This window comes from Oncorhynchus gorbuscha, linkage group LG25 (assembly GCF_021184085.1).
Source record: "Oncorhynchus gorbuscha isolate QuinsamMale2020 ecotype Even-year linkage group LG25, OgorEven_v1.0, whole genome shotgun sequence".
NCBI lineage: Eukaryota > Metazoa > Chordata > Actinopteri > Salmoniformes > Salmonidae > Oncorhynchus > Oncorhynchus gorbuscha.
In genome coordinates this window covers 590,784-609,819 of record NC_060197.1, presented here as the reverse complement: position 1 = coordinate 609,819, position 19,036 = coordinate 590,784, and the positions used below count along the sequence as shown (strand labels likewise).

General features: G+C 45.2%; 1 protein-coding gene across 1 annotated transcript in view; it reads right to left on the bottom strand.

Moving 5' to 3' along the window:
- Positions 1–19,036, bottom strand: part of snd1 (staphylococcal nuclease and tudor domain containing 1) — a 326,061-nt gene that overhangs the window by 281,949 nt on the left and 25,076 nt on the right. The window contains exon 10 of the mRNA XM_046328833.1: positions 9,016–9,120. Within this exon, the coding sequence (XP_046184789.1) occupies positions 9,016–9,120 (105 nt within the window). The remainder of the gene's footprint in view (positions 1–9,015; positions 9,121–19,036) is intronic.

Genomic DNA, 19,036 nt, shown 5'->3' with positions numbered 1-19,036 from the left:
TCATCATCATCATCCTCCTCCTCCTCTGCCTACTCTATTGTAGGCGATGACATAAGAGCTGCTGGGTTGTGCGTGGGCCAAAAACTTTCAGCCAATCGCAGGCAAGGAGCGGGGGGTCCAACCGGCGTAGGGGAAATGTCAAACAGCCAATGGGGTGTGAGGTGAGTCACGGGGGACGTGCAGTGGGACGACCCCAGATGACGGGGTCAGTGCGCCACGCTGGAGGCCACAGGCACAACAAAATGAAGAGAACGCATGGAGAGACATGAGGGAGGAAGGGGGGTATGAAGGCATGAGGGAGTGAGATAGATGGCGAGAGAACAAGAGGGGTGAGGGCATGAGCAGAGCAAAACAAAGAGGGGAAGAACTACAGACAATAACATCTTCCACTAAATACATACAGACTGCAAAATAACACCAGGCACATGGATGGCAAAATAGATACTGTACCGAGATGACACACACACAAAGTTTAGCTGTAGAGATGAAAGGAGGCTATTCTGTCCTCATAAGTATGAGACATACACACTAGAGCAATGAGTCAGAACTATACATTCCACCTAAGGATGAGACACTTCCTGTATATGTTCCCATTACATAAAGACGACGGTTTGTCGTCATCTCTTATGCTATACGATAAGCCCCCATTACACACACACAGGGAGGGAGTGGGTATAACAGTGACTCATTGAGCTGTTCTGACATCTCCCCCATCTACTATTGCGTTTTCTCCAGGCTTGTCCTGCTGCCTGCTACTGCTGCAGAGGCTGGCTGGAGAGAGAGGGAGGGGAAAACGAGCTGACTCCAACCCGGCCTGCTCAAAATAACTCTCATCTGAAAATACACCACTGCCACACCAGAGGAGAGGAGAGAGGAAAGGAGACAGATGGGAGGGATGAGAAAGTAAGAGGGGAAGAGTACATGGTTGAGTGAAAAAGAACAGAGAGGAGCCCAGAGGGGGGAGAGAGAGAGAGAGGGAGAGGAAGCAAAGCCTAAAAAGGGTTGGTACCCTTAACATGAAGTCACGTTTCACTGTGGCTAGTCACCATTTGTCCCACAGCCTGTCAATCAAAGGACATGGCTAGTCACCATTTGTCCCACAGCCTGTCAATCAAAGGACATGTCATGTCCCATGGTTGGAGGAAGTCCCAGCAACCAGAAAGGGAGAGGGGGGGGATTGGGGCGTGCAGAAGAGGAGAGAGCGTGGCAGCGTTGTCACAGTTCATCTGTGCACCGGTCATTGCATCTGGCCCTGGAACCTCCCCATACGGCCACACACACAGGACCTGCCCTGGAACCTCCCCATACAGCCACACACACACAGGACCGGCCCTGGAACCTCCCCATACGGCCACACACACACAGGACCGGCCCTGGAACCTCCCCATACGGCCACACACACACAGGACCGGCCCTGGAACCTCCCCATACGGCCACACAGGACCGGCCCTGGAACCTCCCCATACGGCCACACGGCCACACAGGACCGGCCCTGGAACCTCCCCATACGGCCACACAGGACCGGCCCTGGAACCTCCCCATACGGCCACACAGGACCGGCCCTGGAACCTCCCCATACGGCCACACAGGACCGGCCCTGGAACCTCCCCATACGGCCACACAGGACCGGCCCTGGAACCTCCCCATACGGCCACACAGGACCGGCCCTGGAACCTCCCCATACGGCCACACAGGACCGGCCCTGGAACCTCCCCACGGCCACACAGGACGGCCACACAGGACCGGCCCTGGAACCTCCCCATACGGCCACACAGGACCGGCCCTGGAAACTCCCCATACGGCCACACAGGACCGGCCCTGGAAACTCCCCATACGGCCACACAGGACCGGCCCTGGAAACTCCCCATACGGCCACACAGGACCGGCCCTGGAAACTCCCCATACGGCCACACAGGACCGGCCCTGGAAACTCCCCATACGGCCACACAGGACCGGCCCTGGAAACTCCCCATACGGCCACACAGGACCGGCCCTGGAAACTCCCCATACAGCCACACAGGACCGGCCCTGGAAACTCACCATACGGTCACACAGGACTGGCCCTGGAAACTCACCATACGGTCACACAGGACTGGCCCTGGAAACTCCCCATACGGCCACACAGGACTGGCCCTGGAAACTCCCCATACGGCCACACAGGACTGGCCCTGGAAACTCCCCATACGGCCACACACACAGGACTGGCCCTGGAAACTACTCAAAGTCCCAATTCAGCTTGGAGGGACAGCAGTGAAAGCCCTGTCTTTTACTGTGGAACTGAGGGAGGTCACAGAAGGCACTGTAGCCACAAGCTGTGAGCGTGCGCGTAAGACTACTTATGAGAAGCCAAATCCATTCTGTCTACTGACACAGGCAGCTTTGGGGAACATGTGTGGGCTTCCTAACTAAATCAGGCAACTGATCAGGAGTGAGATTAGCATTTAGCAGACATCTGGCAGTAGGGAAAGAAGGGCTAGCAGAGATGTCACCCTACACACACTGCACGTACGTGGTGACATTTCTGTCACCCCGGAAACACGTCAGACAACTGGACTAGCAACACTGCATGGTGACCTCCTTCAACTTCCAACTCTCAAACACTTTCTCTCAAGGACAAATGCTGTAGTGTGTCAGTATGCATGTATCCTTCCTACTCTGGGCGTCGCTTTTGGCCTTTACGTAACACTAGGGTTAGCTAATAGAACAGAGACAGCGCCGCAGAGACAGAGAGACACAGAGACAGAGAGACACAGAGACACAGAGACACAGAGCCACAGAGACACAGAGCCACAGAAACATACAGCAGTGAAAGCACATCTTTGTCTCCATATGCTGGTCTTAACCCCTCTCCCAGCCTTCCCCAAACATACGACCGTGCAATGGAGCACAAAGTACATGCTGTCAACGCATCTGGTACAGCCAGAGAGGGAGAAAGAGAGGGGGGGTACAGAGAGAGAACTACAGAAAAGGAGGGAGAGAGAGAGATACAGAGAGAGCTACATAAAAAGAGGGAGAAAATAGAGGGCAGGGAGATTGAAGAGATGGTGGGTGGATGGATGAAGAGAGATGCAGACATGCCTGTCACAACAAAGGAAGCAGAGGCATACTGTACAGACACACTGGCCAATGAGGATAAAGGATAAAGAGTGGAAAACACAGACACACAAAGAGCTACCTGAGCCCTATACTACAAATCAGGTTTTAGGAGTTATTGAGGTAACTTTGCTCAACCAATATTACAAAAGTCGGATGCCTTTTAGCCAGGTAAAAATGTTTATCCCAAAGAATACTTCAGAACTAAAAGGCTACCTCAGAACTAACTCAATTTATCCTGAATGAAGTGTCCTAGCCAAGAGTTAAGGACCAATTAAATCAGATATCCTCCCTCTTGCAGAGATTACATCATCATCTTCTTCATTTGAAGAAGACTACTGATTAAATATTTTATTAAATCAAATTTTTTTGTATAATTATTTTAAAATGTTAAAATACCTATCACATTACATTTACATTTTACATTTAAGTCATTTAGCAGACGCTCTTATCCAGAGCGACTTACAAATTTAGTAAAGGATTTGCTCTCCTGAGATGGCCTTTCACAAATTTCTAAATACATACTGACAGCCGTAACCAACCAGAGACATAATCCATAGATGATAGTTCCCATTCAAGACAAGACTGGCAGCCATTGCTAGTGTACCCATAAGCTTAACATTCAAATTAACAGGGTCAGGGGTCACAAAACCCTTCTAAACTCAGCAAAAAAAAGAAACGTCCTCTGCCAACTGCGTTTTTTTCAGCAAACGTAACATGTGTAAATATTTCTATGAACCTAAGATTCAACAACTGAGACATAAACTGAACAAGTTCCATAGACATGTGACTAACATAAATTGAATAATATGTCCCTGAACAAAAGAGGGGTCAAAATCAAAAGTAACAGTCAGTATCTGGTGTGGCCACCAGCTGCATTAAGTCCTGCAGTGCATCTCCTCCTCATGGACTGCACCAGATTTGCCAGTTCTTGCTGTTCCCAGACATTTCTGGGGGGGAATGGCTCTAGTCCTCACCCTCCGATCCAAAAGGTCCCAGACATGCTCAATGGGATTGAGATCCGGGTTCTTCGCTGGCCATGGCAGAACACTGACATTCCTGTCTTGCAGGAAAACACACATAGAACGAGCAGTATGGCTGGAGGATCATGTCAGGATGAGCCTGCAGGAAGGATACCACGAGGAGAATGTCTTCCCTGAGACGCACAGCATTGAGATTGCCTACAATGACCATAAGCTCAGTCCGATGATGCTGTGACACACTGCCACAGACCATGACGGACCCTCCACCTCCAAATCGATCCCGCTCCAGAGTACATGCCTCGGTGTAACGCTCATTCCTTCGACAATGAACGCGAATCCAACCATCACCCCTGGTGAGACAAAACCGCAACTCGTCAGTGAAGATCACTTTTTGCCATTCCTGTCTGGTCCAGCGAAGGTGGGTTTGTGCCCATAGGCGACGTTGTTGACGATGATGTCTGGTGAGGACCTGCTGTACAACAGGCCTACAAGACATGAGTCCAGCCTCTCTTAGCCTATTGCGGTCAGTCTGAGCACTGATGGAATGATTGTGCGTTCCTGGTGTAACTCGGGCAGTTGTTGTTGCCATCCTGTACCTGACCTGCAGGTGTGATATTCGGATGTACCAATCCTGTGCAGGTGTTGTTACACATGATCTGCCACTGCGAGGACGATCAGCTTGTTCATTGAACAAGCATAGGAAACAGTGTTTAACCTCTTTACAATGAAGATCTGTGTAGTTATTTGGATTTTTACTAATTATCTTTGAAAGACATAGGGTCCTGAAATAAGGACGTTTCTTTTTTTTGCTGAGTTGATGTATTATATGTCTATGGCCACAAGGTAAAGAAGGAGTGAGAGGTGGGAGGAAAAGATACCTGTGCATTGATCAGCACAGCAAAGACGGCATTAACGATAAGTAATCAAATAAAAACTATTCTAAGTCTATTTCACACCATAGCCTGCTGAATTTGCAAGATAACTTTTCTTTCGGCACAAATGTAAAATGTGGCACTGACTCGCCAATGGATTGACGTTTCAGAATTGTTTCAATGAATAGTTCTGATGCCCATGGATTGATGTTTCAGCATCGCCTCAATGCACGAGCAGTTTCAAGCCTTCTAGAGTTAAGTGGCAGGTGGATGAGTAATACGGATGAAGCCTGACCTGGATCTGGTTAGCTTCATACAGTTTAAGAGCAGCAGGTAGCCTAGCGGTTAGAGCGTTGGGCCAGAACTAAAAGGTTCCTGGTCAGAATACCAAAGCCGAGAAGATGACAAATCAGCCAAGGTGCCCTTGACGCTAATTTGCTCCAGGGCACCGTACTACTATGGCTGACCCTGTAATACAACACAATTCACTGCACCCATCTGGTGTATGTGACAAAACATAGTTATTTTTGTATTATATTTATCCAGAGTAGATCTAGCTTGTTTCATAGTATACCACTCTGATCCACAAGAGACGACAACACGCCAGAGACAGGGGACAGGGAATGAGACAGGGGACAGGGAATGAGACAGGGGACAGAGAATGAGACAGGGGACAGAGAATGAGACAGGGGACAGAGAATGAGAGCAATAAGGGTGAAAGGGAAGGGAACAGAGGGAAAGAAGGAGAGGGACAAAGAGAGGAGGAGTACAAAGTATTCTCCTAATGATCTGAGACGCTAACAATGGAAGGGAGAGAGGGTGAGGAGGAGGGGACAAGGGAGGAGGGGAAGATGCAGCATGAAGAGTAATAGAGGAAAAAGTGAAAGTGTAAAATCTATAAGCCTCCAACTGCTAAACATGGTCTATATTAACAGATTAATGTTCTCCCTTCTGCAATAATTACACATTACAATATGAATAGAAATCCCCATGACGATCTTCAGACACCTCCAGTCTAAATTAGAAGAGATTATGCCATTCTGGGTAGGCTATCAAAAAACAAATAAAGACATTAAAAAAAAGCTTTAACCAGGCATACGCTTCATTTTAATGTTTATTGTGCCCATTTCGGTATATGACAACCGTTTTAAATCCATCTGCCGACTAGTAAGTATTGAAAGTAGAGGTCGACCGATTATGATTTTTCAACGCCGATGCCGATTAATCGGTTGATTTATTTTTTATTTTTTTATGTATTTGTAATAATGACAATTACAACAATACTGAATAAACACTTACTTTAACTTAACATAATACATCAATAAAATCAATTTAGCCTCAAGCACATAATGAAACATGTTCAATTTGGTTTAAATAATGCAAAAAAGTGTTAGAGAAGTAAAAGTGCAATATGTGCTATGTAAGAAAGCTAACATTTCAGTTCCTTGCTCAGAACATGAGAACATATGAAAGCTGGTGGTTCCTTTTAACAGGAGTCTTCAATATTCCCAGGTAAGAAGTTTTAGGTTGTAGTTATTATAGGAATTATAGGACTATTTCCCTCTATACCATTTGTATTTAATTAACCGTTGACTATTGGATGTTCTTAGTCACTTTAGTATTGCCAGTGTAACAGTATAGCTTCCGTCCCTCTCCTCGCTCCTCCCTGGGCCCGAACCAGCAACACAACGACAACAGCCACCACATCGAAGCAGCTTTACCCATGCAGAGCAAGGGAAACAACCACCCCAAGGCTCAGAGCGAGTAGTGCGCGCCAACTAGCCAGCCATTTCACTTCGGTTACACCAGCCTCATCTCGGGAGATGATAGGCTTGAAGTCATAAACAGCGCAATGCTTGACGCACAACGAAGAGCTGCTGGCAAAACGCACAAGAGTGCTGTTTGAATGAATGTTTACGCGCCTGCTTCTGCCTACCACCGCTCAGTCAGATACTTAGATACTTGTATGCTCAGTCAGATTATATGCAACGCAGGACACGCTAGATAATATCTAGTAATATCATCAACCATGTGTAGTTAACTAGTGATTATGATTGATTGTTTTTAATAAGATAAGTTTAATGCTACCTAGCAACTTACCTTGGCTTACTGCATTTGCATTCGTTCCAGCCAAGCAGCAACACACCCGATTCTACTCATCACCAATCAAGACTGATGAGTTGAAGTAGACGTGTTGCTGCTTGGCTAGAACAAAAGCCTGCAAACACACTGGCCCCGTTTTTCAATGAGATGTATCCTACGTAATGAACTGCCTATGAGAAGATATTGAGCCACTCTTGTTAGGAAACAACGTTCTGTCCTCACAGGGATTCCAGCACCCTCAGAACACCCAACACTTACAGCAACGCATTAACATTTCAGTCATTTAGGAGACTGCAGACATTTTTCATTCATTCGTTTTAGATACGTCAGTCAGCACATTGGTGACTAATAGTTATTGTCAGCTTCATTAAATACAGTACAAGAATTCACCAATGAGGCTTTTTGTATATCGCTCTTCTTTGTCTTCCAGCCACAAAGAGCTTCTATGAGATAATAGTCCAAATTGAACTGGCTTGCGTCAGAAACAAAAAGCCTGTTACTGCTCACAAGAGATACTCAACTCCTCCAAGTTGCTCTCAGGACTCGAGGCCATAGAAGTAGGATTCTTCTGCTAACTGCTCCTCTCCAATACCAACGACTGCCTATTGACGCAGGCTGAAGGACAGCAGGAGAGAAGGCTGGCGTACTGAATGTACTTGACAACTAGGAACAATGCAGGTAGGAGAAAGGGAAACAGGAAATGCCTCCTCAGTCTCGGTTAGTGTTGAACCATCACGCAATCATAGTCTAGGTAGAAGTTGTTTCTGGTCCTCAACAATGATCTAGGATCAGATTATCCAACCCACAACCTTAACCATTAGAGGGGATGGTAAACTGACCTGGTATCAGTGGTAAGGGGTACCATGCAGTCACTATATAGGGAACAGGGTGCCATTTCAGACAAAGCCCAGCATCGGGGAGGAAATAAGGGGCAACCCGGGCTCCCGAGAGGCGCAGCGGTCTAAGGCACTGCATCTCAGTGCAAGAGGCGTCACTACAGTCCCTGGTTCGTATCCAGGCTGCATCACATCTGGCCGTGATTATGAATCCAATAGGATGGCGCACAATTGGCCCAGTGTCGGCTGGGTCGTTGTAAATAAGAATTTGTTCTTAACAGACTTGCCTAGTTAAATAAAAATATGTTTTTTAATTACCAGGAAGTGCCGTCTCCTCCAATTACACTGAGTGCCGAATCATCATCATGGGGCCAATAGCAGACGGGGTCAGGGGTCGCCAGCTAATTCCAGTGTGGTTGTCCTGGCGATGGCCACATGACTATATTTAGCTACTGTTCTTCTTCCATCATTAAGGGCTCCATTAAAAAACTATTTCTGTCCATATCTCTCCCCATATCTCTCTTTTCAATTTATACCTGACCAGAAAAAGACAAATCTGATTAGGACTCTAGCGGGGCTGAGATGGGAGGAAACACAAATGGAGGAGTGGAGATATACAGATGTGGATGTGGTAGGGCTGTGTGTTTGTTGAGTACAAGAAGGGAACAGACTGAAAGTTGTGTTCTGATACCATGAGTGTGACAGAGTAGTGACAGGTTAAGTATGCGTGCCTAGTGACAGTGAGTGTGCATGCTCGTCTTACAGTGGTGACTGGGAGTACATGAGAGGTGAATGACAGTGTGTGCATTTGTCTCTCATTGTGTGCACGCGGCGAGCTGTGAGTAAGGGAAAGGATGGATCAGCCCACTTCTCTGCAGCAATCAAACACACAGAGGTGGGTGGCAGAGAGAAAGACACAGAAACAGACACACAGAGAGAAGAGACCGAGAGACAGACAAGGAATGCCTTTTCAAAGAAGACTGGGGGAGGGAAAGGGTCATCAACGCTTTCCAAACAGTGGCTCTGACAGCAGGCGCCCCTATGGAGCTGGTAATGATCCTCTGTGTCAGGGTGGCCAAGCCAAGGACAAGACACCAACACAAAGATACAGCGACGGGGGGGGCGTACCTCGCCCTCGATCCTGGGGGGTCGGATGCTGGACAAGTGGATGGTCTTGTACTCGCCAGAGTTAAGCTTGACCACGACGGCGTCCGCATTGACGACCTGCATCACCTGGGAGAGAGGGAGAAAAGGAGAGAGAGCGATGGGGAGGGTGAGAGGGAGGTAGAAAGGGAAGAGTGAGAGAGAAGGGGGAGAAATATTGTGGGAGAAAGAAGTGAAGGGGCACAGAGATGGTGGGATAGAGTGGGGAGGGAGGAGAGAGTGGAGAGAGAGAGAGTTAGTGAGGAAGGCATCGCAGCTCCATTTGGAGGACAGAGAGGACAGCTGCTTTCAAGAGAATTGGCTCTGTGGGCTGAGCTGAACTGAGCCTAGTTTAAACAGAGCAGAGCACAGAGAGAGCGAAGGCTTTAGTCCGACAACAAACAATTCAAATGGTATTCATCACATGCTTCGTAAACAACAAGGTGTAGACCAACAGTGAAATGCTTAGCTACGGGCCCTTCCCAACAATAGACACAGAAAACAGAAATAATAGAAAAAGTCAAATGTGTAAAAAATAATGAGTAACAGTAACTTGGCTCTATACACAGAGTAACCGTACTGACTCAACGTGCTGAGTAACAGTAACTTGGCTCTATACAGAGTAACCGTACTGACTCAACATGCTGAGTAACAGTAACTTGGCTCTATACACAGAGTAACCGTACTGACTCAACGTGCTGAGTAACAGTAACTTGGCTCTATACACAGAGTAACTGTACTGAGTAAACGTGCTGAGTAACAGTAACTTGGCTCTATACACAGAGTAACCGTACTGAGTCAACGTGCTGAGTAACAGTAACTTGGCTCTATACAGAGTAACCGTACTGAGTCAACGTGCTGAGTAACAGTAACTTGGCTCTATACACAGAGTAACCGTACTGAGTCAACGTGCTGAGTAACAGTAACTTGGCTCTATACACAGAGTAACCGTACTGAGTCAACGTGCTGAGTAACAGTAACTTGGCTCTATACACAGAGTAACCGTACTGACTCAACGTGCTGAGTAACAGTAACTTGGCTCTATACAGAGTAACTGTACTGAGTCAACGTGCTGAGTAACAGTAACTTGGCTCTATACAGAGTAACCGTACTGACTCAACATGCTGAGTAACAGTAACTTGGCTCTATACACAGAGTAACCGTACTGACTCAACGTGCTGAGTAACAGTAACTTGGCTCTATACACAGAGTAACCGTACTGAGTCAACATGCTGAGTAACAGTAACTTTGCTCTATACACAGAGTAACTGTACTGAGTCAACATGCTGAGTAACAGTAACTTTGCTCTATACACAGAGTAACTGTACTGAGTCAACATGCTGAGTAACAGTAACTTGGCTCTATACACAGAGTAACTGTACCGAGTCAACATGCTGAGTAACAGCACCCTTTAAAATCATTCAGGAAACTGCTCCTTCTCCATGGCTATCACTGCCACTGTTTCTGCCTACATCACTGCCACCGTTTCTGCCTACATCACTGCCACCGTTTCTGCCTACATCACTGCCACCGTTTCTGCCTACATCACTGCCACCGTTTCTGCCTACATCACTGCCACCGTTTCTGCCTACATCACTGCCACCGTTTCTGCCTACATCACTGCCACCGTTTCTGCCTACATCACTGCCACCGTTTCTGCCTACATCACTGCCACCGTTTCTGCCTACATCACTGCCACCGTTTCTGCCTACATCACTGCCACCGTTTCTGCCTACATCACTGCCACCGTTTCTGCCTACATCACTGCCACCGTTTCTGCCTACATCACTGCCACCGTTTCTGCCTACATCACTGCCACCGTTTCTGCCTACATCACTGCCACTGTTTCTGCCTACATCACTGCCACTGTTTCTGCCTACATCACTGCCACTGTTTCTGCCTACATCACTGCCACTGTTTCTGCCTACATCACTGCCACTGTTTCTGCCTACATCACTGCCACTGTTTCTGCCTACATCATGCCACTGCCTACCACTGTTTCTGCCTACATCACTGCCACTGTTTCTGCCTACATCACTGCCACTGTTTCTGCCTACATCACTGCCACTGTTTCTGCCTACATCACTGCCACTGTTTCTGCCTACATCACTGCCACTGTTTCTGCCTACATCACTGCCACTGTTTCTGCCTACATCACTTATTTTTCCTGGTTAATAGTGGCGACTCCATCACTCCAGGTGCTAAGTGGTTTTTAGTGGGCGTGTACCTCTCCACGTGCATATTGTCACCACACGTCCCTGCTGCGTCACAGAGGTGAAATGGACTGTTGGACCTAATTATTCTTTATCGACATTATCGAAAATGAATCTAAATGTTTTTATATTGTTATTGAGGGAAGTAATTACCTCGATAATTATTGATATTGATTTATCACGCAGCCCTAGTAGATATGTACATCACTATGAATAAAGTCAGTCTACAGCACCACATACTGGAGCTACACAGCAGAGCAGAGGGAGAGCCGAGGTGTAATCTACAGAGCAGAGGGAGAGACGAGGTGTAATCTACAGAGCAGAGGAGAGAAGAGGTGTAATCTACAGAGCAGAAGGAGAGAAGAGGTGTAATCTACAGAGCAGAAGGAGAGAAGAGGTGTAATCTACAGAGCAGAAGGAGAGAAGAGGTGTAATCTACAGAGCAGAAGGAGAGAAGAGGTGTAATCTACAGAGCAGAAGGAGAGAAGAGGTGTAATCTACAGAGCAGAAGGAGAGAAGAGGTGTAATCTACAGAGCAGAAGGAGAGAAGAGGTGTAATCTACAGCACCACTCCACGTACTGAACGACCTTAATATATTCACATTGCAATTGTGGGAGAAGTCAAGTATAATATAATGAACGATTATTAACATGGCCGTTTTGTGATGACTTTTAGATACACGATAACATTATGTAATACAACCCAACAAAATGTACCACCCAAACATTGTAGAAAGACACTGAAACTATACATCCTACTGTCACAATTATCTCTGCATCATCACACATTGTAGAAAGACACTGAAACTATACATCCTACTGTCACAATTATCTCTGCATCATCACACATTGTAGAAAGACACTGAAACTATACATCCTACTGTCACAATTATCTCTGCATCATCACACATTGTAGAAAGACACTGAAACTATACATCCTACTGTCACAATTATCTCTGCATCATCACACATTGTAGAAAGACACTGAAACTATACATCCTACTGTCACAATTATCTCTGCATCATCACACATTGTAGAAAGACACTGAAACTATACATCCTACTGTCACAATTATCTCTGCATCATCACACATTGTAGAAAGACACTGAAACTATACATCCTACTGTCACAATTATCTCTGCATCATCACACATTGTAGAAAGACACTGAAACTATACATCCTACTGTCACAATTATCTCTGCATCATCACACATTGTAGAAAGACACTGAAACTATACATCCTACTGTCACAATTATCTCTGCATCATCACACATTGTAGAAAGACACTGAAACTATACATCCTACTGTCACAATTATCTCTTCATCATCACACATTGTAGAGCATCACATTGATCCATTGCCAGTCCTTTTAACGTCTGCTAAACTGTTTGTTCCACAGTTCCAAACACACACAAGTCTGCGAATTGTATATTCACACATTCCACATGGAGAGGGGATTCCCGGGAGAGAAGGGGAGGGAACAGAGACATGGACATCAGTCAGGATTAGCAACGTGACTGATCCATCCCACTCCAGTGAAAATGTCTAGAAATCGCTCTCCGCATTACCAAAAAAAAATGTTTTTCCTCTCCAATGCAGAAGGAGAAACAGATTGGTAAATAAAGTGAGAGAGAGAGAGAGAGAGCTGGGACTGGAGAGAGGGAGAGGAAGAGGACGGCTGCCAAAACAAAGAGAAATGACTGACAGACCCACTTGTGACATTCACACACAAACATGAAGTCTACTTCAAGCTCAGCTGGGGAACAGTGGACAAGTTTAGGCCCACCCGCCCACACAGAGAGATCAATGTGTGATATAAACAAAAATGGGCTGTACATCAAGATCACTTGGGAAAGGCACAAACACACCCACTCAGGCCTACCTGTGACATACACAGCAAACATGGGCTGTACATCAGGCACACTTGGAAGGGTGGGCAAACATATCAAGCTCACTTGGAAGTAAGCACATACGCACGGGTCACACACACTTGGTCGGATCAAGGATGCAACCCCATCAGATCTTACACTGTTTAAGAGAAGGAAGGATGGGGGAAGGACGACTAGTATTTGAACAGGACCCAATTGCTGAGATATACATGGGAGACAACCACTCTTGGATACCAGTCAAGCTTGTGTGGGAGGCTATTGGGAATCGGGCTTGGAGCTAGACCAAGTTTAGAGAAATCCTGAACACATAAGCACCTCCCTCGAGGCAATCTGAGATGCTCAGTTAGTCCCAAAGCTGACTGGGGGGAGAGAAGAGGAGAGGCAGACGTAAGAAATAATACATCTGCAAGTAGTTTTACCATTGAGGACGGAGGGAGAAATTAACTTGCCCACATACACAACACACAGACAGCGAGAGAGAGAAAGAGAGGACTCCTAACACCTCAGTCCCATGGTCCCAGTGCGGGGGACTCGAAGCGCTAAACTACCCATCTCTCCATTTCCAAAAAATCTAATCTATGTTGTACCAACCTACACACTCCTCAACATTGTAACAAGGTTGTTCTCTAGCTCTGGCATCACAAAATAAAATGTAAGTCTCCTTCCTTTCTCCCCAAATAAATAAATCAACGGTTATGTTAAGAGAAGCAGAAAATTGCTGGCCAGCACATTTAGACTGGGTAATTATTAGAGAGAGAAAGGACAGAAATACAGAGAGAGAGAGATGTAGAGAGAAAGGACAGAAATACAGAGAGAGAGAGAGAGATGCAGAGAGAAAGGACAGAAATACAGAGAGATGTAGAGAGAAAGGACAGAAATACAGAGAGATGTAGAGAGAAAGGACAGAAATACAGAGAGAGAGAGATGTAGAGAGAAAGGACAGAAATACAGAGAGATGTAGAGAGAAAGGACAGAAATACAGAGAGATGTAGAGAGAAAGGACAGAAATACAGAGAAAGATGTAGAGAGAAAGGACAGAAATACAGAGAGATGTAGAGAGAAAGGACAGAAATACAGAGAGATGTAGAGAGAAAGGACAGAAATACAGAGAGAGAGAGATGTAGAGAGAAAGGACAGAAATACAGAGAGAGAGAGAGATGTAGAGAGAAAGGACAGAAATACAGAGAGAGAAAGATGTAGAGAGAAAGGACAGAAATTCAGAGAAAGATGTAGAGACAAAGGACAGAAATTCAGAGAGAGAGAGATGTAGAGAGAAAGGACAGAAATACAGAGAGAGAGAGATGTAGAGAGAAAGGACAGAAATTCAGAGAGAGAGAGATGTAGAGAGAAAGGACAGAAATTCAGAGAGAGATGTAGAGAGAAAGGACAGAAATACAGAGAAAGATGTAGAGAGAAAGGACAGAAATACAGAGAGAGAGAGAGATGTAGAGAGAAAGGACAGAAATACAGAGAAAGATGTAGAGAGAAAGGACAGAAATACAGAGAGAGAGAGATGTAGAGAGAAAGGACAGAAATTCAGAGAGAGAGAGATGTAGAGAGAAAGGACAGAAATTCAGAGAGAGAGAGATGTAGAGAGAAAGGACAGAAATTCAGAGAGAGATGTAGAGAGAAAGGACAGAAATACAGAGAAAGATGTAGAGAGAAAGGACAGAAATACAGAGAGAGAGAGAGATGTAGAGAGAAAGGACAGAAATACAGAGAAAGATGTAGAGAGAAAGGACAGAAATACAGAGAAAGATGTAGAGACAAAGGACAGAAATTCAGAGAGAGAGATGTAGAGAGAAAGGACAGAAATTCAGAGAGAGAGAGATGTAGAGAGAAAGGACAGAAATTCAGAGAGAGAGAGATGTAGAGAGAAAGGACATAAATACAGAGAGAGATGTAGAGAGAAAGGACAGAAATACAGAGAGAGATGTAGAGAAAGGACAGAGAGAAATACAGACAGAGAGCGAAAGAGAAACAGTGAGCATTTCGACTCTGTGTGGATGCCAACAAGAGGTATGTCCAGGCTGAGTCACTCTAAGCCAGTGGTCTACAAAAGGTCGATCACCAGCTACTAGTAGCTTGCCAAACAATTCCCAAAGTATATGAAATTATTATTGCGTTACATGAAACTGTCATAAACAAATCTCAGGTCCCCGACACCGCAAGCTCCCAGCTACTATCTAACGCAGCACTGACATTATCCCACCCCTGGTTAACCACTATGGCTTAAACACTCAAACCTTTTGTCCACCTTTATTTGACCAGGCAGGCCAGTTGAGGACAAGTTCTCATTTACAACTGCAACCTGGCCAAGATAAAGCAAAGCAGTGCGACACAAACAGAGTTACAAACAACCGTACAGTCAATAACACAATAGAAAAAAAGAATGTCTATATACAGTGTGTGCAAATGGCGTGAGAAGGCAATAAATAGTCCACAGTAGCAAAGTAATTACAATTCAGCAAATTAACACTGGAGTGATAGATGTGCAAGTAGAAATACTGGTATGCAAAAGAGCAGATATGTACATTTAATAAAAAACAATATGGGGATGAGGTAGATAGATGGGCTATTTGCATAGAACTGGAAGGAAAGGCGGCCAAAGCAGGTGTAGGCTTTGGGGATGACTGGTGAGATATACCTGCTGGAGCGCGTGCTACGGGTTGGTGTTGCTATGGTGACCAGTGAGCTGAGATAAGGCGGAGCTTTACCTAGCATAGACTTATAGATGACCTGGAGCCAGTGGGTTTGGCAACTAATATGAAGCAAGGGCCAGCCAACGAGAGCATACAGGTTGCAGTGGTGGGTGGTATATGGGGCTTTGGTGACAAAACAGATGGCACTGTGATAAGAGTGCGTCCAATTTGCTGAGTAGAGTGTTGGAGGCTATTTTGTAAATGACATCGCCGAAGAAGTCGAGGATTGGTAGGATGGTCAGTTTTACGAGGGTATGTTTGGTGGCGTGCGTGAATGACGCTTTGTTGCGAAATAGGAAGCAGAGTCTAGATTCCATTTTGGATTAGATATGTTTAATATGAATCTCACCTAACAATATCTGCCAAAGTATTAAGCAACATTGCCCCCGTCTGGTGCGCGTGTTTGTGTCTATCACTCTGTGTGTGGCCAGTTGACGTGATGATTGTTTGGTGGGTTGACAAATACTTTCCCCAAAACCTTCTCAACTAAATTTTAACTGCAAAGTAGTATATATATATATATATATATATATATATAATTATTATTATTTATTTGTTTACCTTTATTTAACTAGGAAAGTCAGTTAAGAACAAATTCTTATTTTCAATGACGGCCTAGGAACAGTGGGTTAACTGCTTGTTCAGGGGCAGAACGACATCAGCTCGGGGATTCGAACTTGCAACCTTTCGGTTACTAATCCAACGCTCTAACCACTAGGCTACCCTGCCACCCGAGTATATCATTTGTATTTATTATTTGCAAACTTCACAATGAAATAATCAGCAGCAGTCATAGCCGCAGGAAGGAGTGGTGTTGAGGGTGCTGCAGCTCCCCACTGAAAAATCTGGAAAGATACTACATGCTCTATATTTTCCACAAAAGTAGCGCACTGGGCCTTTACTAGCCCTGTATTAGTGGACCAATATAGCAGTCTGTAGTGCAGGCAAAACATTTACATCTGCCCCCCATATTTTACCAGGTATATTGACAGAAAACGGTGTACAGGAGAAAGCAGTGTACTAAGGACACAGAGAAGAGTTGCAGGGGAGAGGAGAAGAACAGACCTATTGGGAAACTAGAAGGAAAAAAAACAGCTCCATTTTTTTTATTAAGTGGCTCATGCCAGAAAAGGTTGGAGACCCCTGCTCTAAACACAGACCCTGGTGGTAGAGAGGTGCTGTCACCTGGTGGCCACTACTAGCATGACATCTGCATTGTCCAGGATACATATCAGGACCACTGCATTTACTTTTACATTTACATTTAAGTCATTTAGCAGACGCTCTTCATTCATTTCATTTTACAAAGACTGGTGGTGATGTGACACAGCAACACCAATAATGTATAGGTATATAGGTGTGAAAAGAACTGCAGTACTGCATCAAATGCAGAGTAGTCTTTCCAGAGACGTCCTCTCTTGCCTCTACACATGCAGTAGCTACGTCATCAGGTGTGCAGATAGCCCTACTCTGGCATACGAAGAGAAACAAATCGTCACATTCACATCACTTCCATTGTTAGGGCAAATTAATGTGAAGGTTGGTCCTAGTCAATAGTAACCTGCAGATAAGCAGCTGATATTGTCATGTCTTTAACCCAATACTCAGGAATACCATCGTTTGCTTAATATCCATTTATTTGACAAAACAGGCAACTATTGTGTGGAGAATCAATGTGCCAGCTAAACCGCTGTGAAATGTCTTTTATATCAGCTGAAATACAATATTTTGGGTTGTGTACAAAACCGAAAGTAAAAGATGCAAAAACTAACAGGAAGCATAGAAATAGCACAGATAGAACTGATTTACCGCTTCTTAGACTTGCTTTCAATGAGAATGACAGATCTAGAACTAACTTTTCAATGTGAATGTGGTCAGGTCACCAAAAAAGTGACATATTGCAGCTTTAAAGGGCATTTACAACACTAGAATGGCCTCACCATCTACACTGATGTGAGAAAGTGTTTCTGACTATTGACATGCAGCCAGTTGTCCCCTGTCCCTTCTTGACAATGACAGGCCTCTGATGGAGACAGGCCTTCCACCACATTACTTTCATCCACCACGTCCTCTCTCAGGGCAGCTGGTCACAAGGGAGACCAGAGGAAGAAGAGAGGAGGCAGTTTCAGCCTATTGGGACGTAGCCTACCTACCAGTCCCAGCAGAGACAATGTGAGAGAGAGAAGGATAAATAGAAGGTGAGAGAGAGGGTTAGTGAGAAAGAGGGGGTATGAGAGAGTGGGGGTTGATTCAGCAGGTTTGACTCTGGGGATGGGAGTGGTATCCTATGAAGCGAGCTAGATTTACTCAGGGTTTTCTAAAGATAACCAGCTTCAGTTAGCTTCACCTTCCAGGTCAGGCTTCATTCGTACTACGACGATGGATATTGCTCGTCCACCTGCCACTAACAGGCTTGTAACTGCACATGCATGTCGCACATAGCAAGTCAAACACCAGACTCTCCATTGAGACAATCCATGGGTGAATTAGTGCCACATTTTGATTTGTTCCCAAAGAATATACAACAGAATTCTTGCTAATTCAGCAGGCTATGGTGTGAAATAGGGTTTTGAGAAGCCGTCTTCATGACATATCATTAAAGCCATCCTTGGTGTGCTTATCAATGTACAACCACTCCACCACACGCCTATCAATATGTTTTCATTAAGTCATACAAAAGTGTTACATTGCATAAAGTTTCAAATTCATTCTGTGATATATTTTAACATTACTATTTAAAAAATACATTTAAAAAAGTAAATAAAATCTTTGCAAGAGATCTGACTTCATTGGACCTTAGCTCGCAGAGCAGACATTTCATTCAGGATAAATGGATTTAACCCCAAGTTAGCCTGCCCCGGAGCAGGTAAGTTCTGAAGGATTTGTTGCCATAGAAACATACCTGGCTAAAAGTTGAGTTACTTTTGTATTACTCGAGTTGAACTCTGAAGTGACCAAAGTTACCTCGCCAACTTCTCAAACCTGCTTCGTATGATACCCTTCTGGGCTGCTCTCTCTGCTCTATCCATCCCTTCCCAGAAAAATCATGAGGGAAAGGGGGAGAAGGACTGGGAAGGAGAGTATGACAGGGAAGTTGACAGGCTGCAATATCATGGGACCAATAGAACAAAGGGAGGTCAGCAAATGAGAATTCAAGGTGCCCAAACCAAACAATCCAATGAGGATGTTAAGCGAGCAC